At 49.0% G+C, this 12,537-nt stretch overlaps 1 protein-coding gene across 6 annotated transcripts in view; it reads left to right on the plus strand.

Moving 5' to 3' along the window:
* The first annotated feature begins 6,300 nt into the window (after positions 1 to 6,300).
* Positions 6,301 to 12,537, plus strand: part of TCF4 (transcription factor 4) — a 98,507-nt gene continuing 92,270 nt past the window's right edge. For 4 of the 6 annotated variants that reach the window (XM_085529158.1, XM_085529159.1, XM_085529161.1 and 1 more), the window contains exons 1-2: positions 6,301 to 6,458; positions 7,890 to 7,981. In XM_085529158.1, coding sequence (XP_085385284.1) covers positions 6,344 to 6,458; positions 7,890 to 7,981 — 207 coding nt within the window. In that variant the 5' untranslated portion in view covers positions 6,301 to 6,343. Of the gene's footprint in view, positions 6,459 to 6,839; positions 6,931 to 7,889; positions 7,982 to 12,537 lie in introns of those variants that run through there. The other 2 variants (XM_085529163.1, XM_085529160.1) reach the window with 2 other exon arrangements.

A 12,537-nucleotide genomic window follows, 5' to 3' on the forward strand; every position in this document is an offset into this window, starting at 1 on the left:
TCCAAATTGCTTCACGTGTCAGATACATGGATCCAAATTGCTTCTCCTGTCAGATACATGGATCCAAATTGCTTCTCATGTCAGATACATGGATCCAAATTGCTTCTCATGTCAGATACACGGATCCAAATTGCTTCATGTGTCAGATACACGGATCCAAATTGCTTCTCATGTCAGATACATGGATCCAAATTGCTTCACGTGTCAGATACACGGATCCAAATTGCTTCTCATGTCAGATACATGGATCCAAATTGCTTCACATGTCAGATACATGGATCCAAATTGCTTCACGTGTCAGATACATGGATCCAAATTGCTTCACGTGTCAGATACACGGATCCAAATTGTTTCTTATGTCAGATACATGGATCCAAATTGCTTCACGTGTCAGATACATGGATCCAAATTGCTTCTCATGTCAGATACATGGATCCAAATTGCTTCACGTGTCTTTGGAGGAGGGAAGGACCCAACTGTGGGAGCTCCTGCAGCCCAGCAACATCTGCACGCGTGGATCGGCGACATGGAACTCGCTGAAAGCTGAACAAAAGGGGACAGCAGGAAATACAGGGGGTTAAAGCCCAAGAATAAATAACTCTGGGGCCACCACGATGGCAATTGCGTTGTTCTTTTTCCTATTTAATTTAAAAGCAAAAAACCAAAGCTTTTATTATTTTATTATTAAGTGCGGCTGCTGTGTTATTTCAGTCTGCCATCCCAGTGTATTGTAAATACAGGGTCCTGCCACGGAGACCAGCTTCACTGTGTTGCTGTGCGTGAAGTTGTATACATCACTTTGAATCTGCATTTCATGTCCCATGAGGATTTCAGTGTTATGAGGTGAATAATCATGTTTTCCTCTATTTCCCCCGAAAGTGCAGCATTTCTATATGGCATTAATACAACCAGCGTTTCGGCCATCGCTAATATTAAAAATGGATTTAATTACGGCTTCATTCATCCAGAGCTGAACCGCGGCTGGTACCTGAGCAGGCCAGGCACAAATCAGGTGCAATTCACATCCCTAATTGTGATACCAACAATTTCTGGCTCCTGAAACATCAAAATGACGTGCCAGGATAATCGTGATGAAGAGCAGCACCCCAGGAAATGAAGAGGTGCTGAGCAAGGCGTACAGTGAGATATCTCAGCAGATAGATGGGAATTACACCCATGGAATATCAGAAATGGATGGATAGGAATTACACCCATGGAATATCAGAAATGGATGGATAGGAATTACACCCATGGAATATCAGGAATGGACGGATAGGAATTACACCCATGGAATGTTCAGGAATGGATGGATAGGAATTACACCCATGGAATATCAGAAATGGACGGATAGGAATTACACCCATGGAATATCAGAAATGGATGGACAGGAATTACACCCATGGAATGATCAGAAATGGACGGATAGGAATTACACCCATGGAATGCTCAGAAATGGATGGATAGGAATTACACCCATGGAATATCAGAAATGGATGGATAGGAATTACACCCATGGAATATCAGAAATGGGTGGATAGGAATTACACCCATGGAATATCAGAAATGGATGGATAGGAATTACACCCATGGAACCTTCAGGGCTGATTTTATTAACAATCTCATTGCTCAACATGCAGACAGAGCTGGGGTCACTGCTAGTGAACGACCATCCAGCTTTACAAAGGCCCTACGTTTATACAATCATTAAAACACGGCATCACGTACGTTATTCATTCTGGTGATTAATCAACATATCCTCAGTTCTTCCCCAAATTGCCGTGTTCCATCCTGGGCCAGGCTTCATGCTTCACGTCTTATCCCTCTTCTGAACTTGTCCAGACCTTCATTATCTTCTTCCACCCGAGCTGTTAGACCAGTCCATCCCATCTGCCTCATGGTTAAACTTTGCATTTTAACTTATTAACTCCTCAAAGCAACGTCAGCACTGCTATTGTCTAACTGCTGTCTATAACCTCACCATAGTCTAACACCCTACATGGCTCAGGGCTGTACAGGGGGGACATGAGTAGCAGATTGGGTGAGAACTTCACCATGTTCACCAAAACTTACCAGGTATTAAAGGGGGTCTGGAGATCAGAGACCCACAGAACCTCAGACCCACAGAAACACAGAACCATAGAACCACAGAACCATAGAACCATAGAACCATAGAACCATAGAACCATAGAACCATAGAACCACAGAACCATAGAACCATAGAACCATAGAACCACAGAACCATAGAACCACAGAACCACAGAACCATAGAACCACAGAACCATAGAACCACAGAACCACAGAACCATAGAACCACAGAACCATAGAACCACAGAACCACAGAACCATAGAACCACAGAACCACAGAACCATAGAACTACAGAACCACAGAACCACAGAACCATAGAACTACAGAACCATAGAACCACAGAACCACAGAACCATAGAACAATAGAACCACAGAACCACAGAACCACAGAACCACAGAACCATAGAACCATAGAACCATAGAACCACAGAACCATAGAACCACAGAACCACAGAACCACAGAACCATAGAACCACAGAACCATAGAACCACAGAACCACAGAACCACAGAACCACAGAACCATAGAACCACAGAACCATAGAACCACAGAACCACAGAACCACAGACCCACAGAACCGCAGGATTTCAGGGTCAGGATCCCCTGCAGACCCCCAGTCCCACCCCTCGTGTATCCTAAGGGCGCACACTGCAGCAGGTCCCAGGCTAAAGAATGAATTCAGTCCCTCCCTCTTTCCTCTGGGATCCCGCTGGTTTTTTCACCTGTTTCTCTGCGTTTACTCTGAGGAAACCAAATAAATAAGTAAATCTGAATTTACACAATAATCGTTTTGGCACCGGAACGGCGTCTGTCCTTTACACAATGTACAGCGCAAAGGACCAATAACGCACCGATAAAAAACAAGCTCTAATAATAATAGAGGGAAATGAGCTGAGTCCTACCAGGACTATGTCCTAATAGTGCCGGGATATGGGAAATGGGGACCCCACCCAAACCTGACCCACCCCACGCGGTGTGACCCCCCAGCGCTGCAGGCTGCAGTGGGGAGCAGGGCTTCTATTCTATGGGGTATCACCCCCAGACCCACAGCACTGCATGGGGCCGTTCTATTCTATGGGATATGACCCCCCAGACCCACAGCACTGCATGGGGCCATTCTATTCTATGGGGTATCACCCCCCAGACCCACAGCACTGCATGGGGCCGTTCTATTCCCACTTCTCCCCACTTCTCCCCCCACTTCTCCCCACTTCCCCCCACTTCTCCCCACTTCTCCCCCCACTTCTCCCCACATCTCCCCACTTCTCCCCTCTCTTCTCCCCCCACATCTCCCCACTTCTCCCCCCTCTTCTCCCCCCATTTCTCCCCATTTCTCCCCCCACATCTCCCCACTTCTCCCCACTTCTCCCCACTTCTCCCCCCACTTCTCCCCCCATTTCTCCCCACATCTCCCCACTTCTCCCCACATCTCCCCACTTCTCCCCACTTCTCCCCCCACTTCTCCCCCCTTCTCCTCACTTCTCCCCCCATTTCTCCCCCCACTTCTCCCCACTTCTCCCCCCATTCCCTATTCCCCCCCACACTTATGGGGGTCTTTGGTCCCCTGGGGGTCGTTGTGGGGCATCACAATGATGGGGGGGGACACAACGACACGGGGGACACAACGACCCCATACGGGGTCGTTGTGTCCCCCGTGTCGTTGTGTCCCCCCCGTATCGCTGTATGCGGGGGTCGTTGTGCCCACCCGGGGGTCGTGGGGGTCTTTGTCCCCCCCGAGGGTCGTATCCCCCTCCATCTTAACGCAGCCCCCGCCCCCCGTCCGTCGTCATTGTGTTATAAGGGGCTGGGCATTGCCCGGATGTGTTGCGATAACGAAGCGATAACGGAGAGATAACGAAGAGATAAGGCTGGGACCCTCCGTTTCACTCCGTGGGTGTCGCGTTTTTGAGGCGTTTTGTGCCGTTTTTGGGGGTTCTCGGGCCGAGTGTGTGTAAAAATAAAAGGGGAAAGTTCGGAATCGTGGGTTCTCATTGTGGGTTTTAGGTTCTTTTCTGGCGTTTTTGGCTTTTCTTTATTTTTATCTTGTTTTTTTATTTTTTTTTTTTACTGTTTCGCTTTTAAACTTTTTCCATCATTTTTAGTTTTTCATCATTTTTATCTTTTTTTTTTACTGTTTCATTTTTAATCTATTTTTTATTTTCTTTACTATTTCATTTTTAAACTTTTTTTTATTTTTTACTGTCTCATTTTTAAACTATTTATTTATTTATTTACTAATTCATTTTTTAAATATTTATTTTTTATTTTTTTTACTATTTCATTTTTAAACTTTTTTTTTGCTATTTCATTTTCAAACTCTTTTTTCTTTTTTTTTACTATTTCATTTTTAAACATTTTTTTTACTATTTCATTTTAAACTTTTTTTTTTTACTATTTCATTTTTAATCTTTTTTTTTTACTATTTCATTCTTAACTATATTTTTATTTTTTTATTTATTTTAACTTATTTCTTTTATTTATTACTGTTCTGTTATTTTAGATGGTCGTTATAATTTTATTTCTTTTTATTTTATTCTTTTTACTATTTCATTCTTAACTATTTATTATTATTTTTACTTCTCATTACTTTTACTTATTACCATCGCTATTATTTTTGTGATGGTCTCTATAATTTTATTTATTTCTATTTTATCCTATTTTCCATCTTTTCCCCTCATTTTGGTGCCTGGGGCGGCACTTTTTGTCTGTGTTACACAATGAATGAAGCACTTTTTGGGCAGAATACGTTTCATTCGCTCATTTTTCTACCCATATATATACATTTATTTTTTTTTTAAATTATATTTTATTGATTATATTTTTTAAATTATATTTTAAAATCATATTTTCAAATTACATTTTTAACTATATATATTTTAATTATATTTTAATTATATTTTAATTATTATATTTTTAATTATATTTTAATTATATTTTTTAAAATTTTATTTTTTAATTATATTTTTAAAAATTATATTTCCCCCCCTTTTTTTTTAATCCCTCGGAATATTGTGAGCACAATTTTGGCCATTTAAGGTAAATCTGCAATTCTCTCTCAGCGTAACTCCTTCCCCTTTTTTTCCATTATTATTATTTTTACATTTTTTACCATTATCGCCGATTTTCCGCCCATTTCAATGACCGGCCCCACGTGTCCGACCCGGGCGCAGGGAGTTGAGCGCAACCAGCGCCGCCGCCACGGGGCGATTTTGGGCCCAAAACGGGCAAAAAACGGGAAATAAAGTGACGGGGGGGTTAAAAACGTGCAAAAAACGGGAAATAAAGTGATGGGGGGGTTAAAAACGTGCAATAAAATGGGGGGGAAGGGTTAAAAATGGGTTAAAAACGTGAAATAAAGTGATGGGGGGGAGGGTAAAAAATGGGCAAAAAACGTGAAATAAAGTTCCAGGGGGTCAAAAAATGTGCAAAAAAAAATGTGCAATAAAGTGATGGGGGGTAAAAAATGGGCGAAAAACGTGGAATAAATTGATGGGGGGGGTTAAAAATATGCAAAAAAACGTGAAATAAAGTGACGGGGGGGGGTCAAAAAATGTGCAAAAAACGTGCAGTAAAGTGTGTGTGGGAGGGTAAAAATGGGTAAAAAACGTGCAAAAAAGTGGTGGGGGGGTTAAAAAAGTGCAAAAAAGGTGCAATAAAGTGGGGGGGGGGTAAAAATGGGTAAAAATCGTGCAATAAAGGTGCAGTAAAGTGCTGCTGGGTGCGAACAAAGCGCCGCGCTGGGCGCCGGGTCGGGGCCAAGTTTGTGGCGGTCGGTGTGAGGGGGGGGGAATAATGCAAAAAATGGTGCGAAAAAAGGCGAAATTGGTAAAAACGGCGGGGAAATAAATAACGGCAACAGAGCGGTTACGTTGTACGGACCCGTTACGGTACGTTGTACGGACCCGGTGTTGTTACTGTGTACGGCCCCGTTACTTTGTACGGCCCCGTTACTGTGTACGGCCCCGTTACACTCTGCACGGCCCGGTTACGTTGTACGGCCCCGTTGTTACGTTGTACGGCCCGGTTCGTTTTGGTTCGGCCCGGTTCCGTTGTACAGCCCGGTCACTGTTCCTGCCCATCCCGGTTACTCCGTTCATCCCGGTTAGTTTCTGCCCATCCCGGTTGTTGTGTTGTCCATCCCGTTCCTGTTGTTACTCCGTCCATCCCGTTGGTTCCCGTTGTCGCTCCGTCCATCCCGGTTTGTCCCCGTTGGTTCCGTACGAAGGGGCCGGTCCCGCCGCGTGTCACGTGTCCCGCCATGTGTCGGTGCGGGCGCTGCGCGCACTGTGCGCCGAAACCGGGCGGGCAGCGCAACACGGCGCGCATCCATGAGCGCAACGCGGGAACCGCAGCGCGCAGAGCCGCGACCGGCGGTACGGGATGAACGGGATGGACGGGATGGAACGGGATGGAACGGAACGGGATGGAACGGGATGGGATGGGATGGGACCGGGACAGGATGGAACGGGACGGGACGGGAGGGAGCTGCGGTTCGGTTCGGTGCGGTACGGGGAGGTTCGGTTCGGTACCGTACGGGTACAGCGCGGTACGGGGCGGAACAGCTCGGTGCGGTACTGCTCCGTTTGGTACGACTCGGTTCGGTTCGGTACGGCTCGGTACAGCGCGGTACGGGGCGGTACGGGTCGTGCGGTTCGGTACGGCTCGGTTTGGTTCAGTGCGGTACGGGGCGGTGCGACACAGCACGGAGCGGTGCGGGACTGCTCGGCTCGGTGCTCGGATCGGCACCGCTCGGTGTGGGGCACAGCTCGGCTCGGCACGCCGTGCTGCACGGCTCGGTGCGGGGAGATACAGCACAGCACGGCTCGGCGTGGGGCACGGCATGGGGTACGGCACAGCACGGCGTGCTGCACAGCTCAATGCACGGCTCGGTACTCTGCTCGGTGCACGGCGTGTTGCCCGGCTCGGCGCGGTGCGATACAGCGCGGCTCGGCTCGGTGCTGGGCTCGGTGCGGGGCGGAACGGCTCAACGCACGGCACAGCACGGCTCGATACAGCACGGCTCGATACAGCACGGCTCGATACAGCACGGCGTGGTGCTCGGCTCGGAGCGGGGCGGTCCGGCTCGGTGTACGGCACAGCACGGCACAGCACAGCTCAGCTCGGTGCACGGCGTGGTGCCCGGTTCGGTGCTCGGCTCGGAGCGGGGCGATACGACTCTCTGATACAGCCCGGCTCGGTGCAGCCCGGCTCGGTTCGGTGCTCGTTTCTCGTGTCGGTGCTCGCCGTGTCGCTCGTCCCTGCGCGGGGCGCGGCGCGGGGCTCCTTCCCGGCCTTCCTTCCTTCCTCCCTTCTCCCTCCTCCCTTCCTTCTCCCTCCGTCCTCCCCCGGTCCTGCTCTCGCTGTCCCGGTTCCCCCCGCCCGGTTCCCCCGCTCTCCCCGGTTCCGTGTCCCGCCGCTGTCCCCGCTCCCGGCACTTTCCTTCCTCCCTTTCCCCCTCCCCTTTTTGTTGTTGTTGTTGGTTTCCCGTCGCTCTTTCTGTTGCTCGCTCCCCGCCTTCCAGCGCCGCGTTGCGCGGACGGAGCAGGGTCGGAGCAGGGAAAGTTGTGTGTGCGCGGCCGCAGTTGGGCTGCGGGACCCTCCTGTTGCACGGCGATGCTCGGGCCGCCCGCAGCCGCCTCCCCCGCCCCGACCCCGCGGCGCTGAGCGGCGGCTCCCGGCTCCGTCCAGCCCCGTTTTGCGGCCCCTCCATCTTCCCTCCCTGCTCCCACCCCCCACATCCGGAGCCGGAGCCCCCTCGGATCCCCCCGGTTGTGATTTTGCTTCTTGTTTCCCTTGGTTTTTAGGTCGGCGTGATTGGGCTCCAATGCATCACCACCAGCGAATGGCTGCCTTAGGGACGGACAAAGAGCTGAGTGATTTACTGGATTTCAGCGCGGTAAGAAACCCGACGGTGGAAATTAACAACAGCTGTAAAACAAAATAGCTTTGAACCGATCTTTTAAACTAAAAAAAGCCGACAAAAAAAAAAAAAAAAAAAAAAGGCAAAGCCAACCCCAAAGCAGCGGATTGCGATCGCAGTGGGTAGTTTGTAAGCGGCAGCTCCGCATACGGTAAATACCTTCCTGCTCCGACCCAATACCCACAACCCCAACCTGAACCAGCCACTGTTCCGCTGATCTGGGAGCACACGGGATGGGGATGATGCTGACGATGATTCGCTGCAGCAGCTGATGTGAATCGCGGGGTTTATCTGCGCCGCACGGAGCCGACACGCAGCTCTCGGCCGGGAGCTGCCGCCGCACGGCAAGGGACGCGACGCTGCCTCCGTCCCTACAGACATCAGACATCCCGACATCTACCTGACATCCATCCCGATATCTGGATATCCATCCTGATACACATCCCGACATCATCCTCACATCCATCCCGACATCCGGATATCGATCCTTATGGACATCCTGACATCCATCCTGACATCCGGATATCAGTCCCGATGTCCATCCCGACGTCTACCCGACATCCATCCCGACATCCGGATATCTATCCTTATGGACATCCCAACATTCATACCGATATCCGGATATCGATCCCGACGTCCATCCCGACATCATCCCGACATCCATCCCAACATCTGGATATCTATCCTGATAGACAACCCGACATTTACCCGACATCCGGATATCGATCCTGATAGACATCCCGACATCATCCTGACATCCATCCAGACATCCATCACGACATCATCCCGACATCCGGATATCGATCCTTATGGACATCCCGACATTCATCCTGATATCCGGATATCGATCCCAACGTCCATCCCGACATCATCCCGACATCATCCCGACATCCATCCCGACATCCGGATATCTATCCTTATGGACATCCCAACATTTACCCGACATCCGGATATTGATCCCGATGTCCATCCCGATGTCTACCCGACATCCATCCCAACATCCGGATATCTATCCTTATGGACATCCCGACATTCATCCCGATATCCGGATATCAATCCCGACGTCCATCCCGACATCATCCCGACATCCGGATATCAATCCTTATGGACATCCCGACATTCATCCCGATATCCAGATATCGATCCCGACATCCATCCCAACATCTACCCGACATCCATCCCGACATCCGGATATCTATCCTTATGGACATCCCGACATCATCCCGACATTCATCCTGATATCCGGATATCGATCCCAATCGACATCTACCCAGCATCCATCCCGACATTCGGATATCTGGATATCTATCCTGATAGACATCCCGACATCATCCCGACATCCATCCCAACATCCGGATATCTATCCTTATAGACATCCTGACATCATCCCGATGTCCAGCCTGATATCCGGATATTGATCCCAATCGACATCTACCTGACATCCATCCCGACATCCGGATATTTATCCCGACGTCCATCCTGACATCCTGACATCTGGATATCAATCCCAATAGACATCTACCCGACAGACATCCCGACATCCATCCTGACATCTGGATATCGATCCTAATAGACATCTTGACATGATCCTGACGTCCATTCCGACATCATTCCGACGTCCATCCCAACATCCGGATATCTATCCCGACGTCCATCCTGACATCTACCTGACATCCATCCCGACATACGGATATCTATCCCGATGTCCATCCCGACATCCGGATATCTATCCTTATGGACATCCCAACATTCATACCGATATCCGGATATCGATCCCGACGTCCATCCCGACATCATCCCGACATCCATCCCAACATCTGGATATCTATCCTGATAGACAACCCGACATTTACCCGACATCCGGATATCGATCCTGATAGACATCCCGACATCATCCTGACATCCATCCAGACATCCATCACGACATCATCCCGACATCCGGATATCGATCCTTATGGACATCCCGACATTCATCCTGATATCCGGATATCGATCCCAACGTCCATCCCGACATCATCCCGACATCATCCCGACATCCATCCCGACATCCGGATATCTATCCTTATGGACATCCCAACATTTACCCGACATCCGGATATTGATCCCGATGTCCATCCCGATGTCTACCCGACATCCATCCCAACATCCGGATATCTATCCTTATGGACATCCCGACATTCATCCCGATATCCGGATATCAATCCCGACGTCCATCCCGACATCATCCCGACATCCGGATATCAATCCTTATGGACATCCCGACATTCATCCCGATATCCAGATATCGATCCCGACATCCATCCCAACATCTACCCGACATCCATCCCGACATCCGGATATCTATCCTTATGGACATCCCGACATCATCCCGACATTCATCCTGATATCCGGATATCGATCCCAATCGACATCTACCCAGCATCCATCCCGACATTCGGATATCTGGATATCTATCCTGATAGACATCCCGACATCATCCCGACATCCATCCCAACATCCGGATATCTATCCTTATAGACATCCTGACATCATCCCGATGTCCAGCCTGATATCCGGATATTGATCCCAATCGACATCTACCTGACATCCATCCCGACATCCGGATATTTATCCCGACGTCCATCCTGACATCCTGACATCTGGATATCAATCCCAATAGACATCTACCCGACAGACATCCCGACATCCATCCTGACATCTGGATATCGATCCTAATAGACATCTTGACATGATCCTGACGTCCATTCCGACATCATTCCGACGTCCATCCCAACATCCGGATATCTATCCCGACGTCCATCCTGACATCTACCTGACATCCATCCCGACATACGGATATCTATCCCGATGTCCATCCCGACATCTACCCGACATCCATCCCGACATACGGATATCTATCCCGATAGACATCCCGACATCCATCCCGACGTCATCCCGATATCCGGATATCTATCCCAATAGACATCCCGACATCCATCCTGAAATCCGGATATCCATCCCGACGTCTACCCGACATCCATCCCGACATCCCGACGTCTGGATATCGATCCCGATGTCCATCCCAATATCTACCCGACATCCATCCCGACATCCGGATATCGATCCCGATAGACATCCCGACATGATCCTGACGTCCATCCCGACATCTACTCGACATCCATCCTGATATCCGGATATCTATCCCGACATCCATCCCGACATCCGGATATCGATCCCGATGTCTACCTGACATCCATTCCAACATCCGGATATCTATCCTTATGGACATCCCGACATCCATCCCGACATCCGGATATCGATCCCGATGTCTACCTGACATCCATTCCAACATCCGGATATCTATCCTTATGGACATCCCGACATTCATCCCGATATCCGGATATTGATCCCGATAGGCATCACAACACCATCCCAACATCATCCTGACATCATTCCGACATCTGGATATCTATCCCGATGTCCATCCCGATATCTACCCGACATCATCCCGACATCCATCCCGACCTCCATCCCAATGTCCATCCCGACATCCATCCCAACATCCGGATATCTATCCCAACATCCATCCCAACATCCATCCCGACACCGGATATCTATCCCAACATCCATCCCGACATCCATCCTGACACCGGATATCTATCCCAACATCCATTCCGACATCCGGATATCTATCCTTTTATAGACATCCCGACAGACATCCCGATATCCCGACATCCATCCCGACATCCATCCCAACATCCGGATATCTATCCCAACATCCATCCTGACATCATCCTGACCTCCGGATATCGATCCCGATATCCATCCCAACATCCACCCGACGTCCATCCCGACATCATCCCGACGTCCATCCTGATAGACATCCTGACCTCTACCTGACGTCTATCCCAACATCCATCCCGACATCCCGACATCCGGATATCAATCCCGATGTCCATCCCGACATCATCCCGATATCCATCCCTAAATCCATCCCTAAATCCATCCCAATATCCATCCCGATATCCATCCCAATATCCATCCCATATCCATCCCATATCCATCCTGATATCAATCCTAATATCCATCCTAATATCCATCCTATATCCATCCCTAAATCCATCCCAATATCCATCCTAATATTGATCCCAGTATCGATCCCGATATCCATCCCTTATCCATCCCAATATCCATCCCATATCCATCCCATATCCATCCTAATATCCATCCCAATATCCATCCTAATATTGATCCCTGTATCGATCCCGATATCCATCCCATATCCATCCCATATCCATCCTAATATCCATCCCAATATCCATCCTAATATTGATCCCTGTATCGATCCCGATATCCATCCCATATCCATCCCATATCCATCCCATATCCATCCCATATCCATCCCATATCCATCCCAATATCTACCCCATCACATTCCCAATATCCATCCCATATCCATCCCATATCCATCCCATATCCATCCCGATATCCATCCCAATATCCATCCTATGGGGTCTTATGGGGTCCCTATGGGGTCTTATGGGGTTCTATGG

This window comes from Coturnix japonica, chromosome Z (assembly GCF_054131305.1).
Source record: "Coturnix japonica strain WE chromosome Z, WE-NBRP24, whole genome shotgun sequence".
Lineage (NCBI taxonomy): Eukaryota > Metazoa > Chordata > Aves > Galliformes > Phasianidae > Coturnix > Coturnix japonica.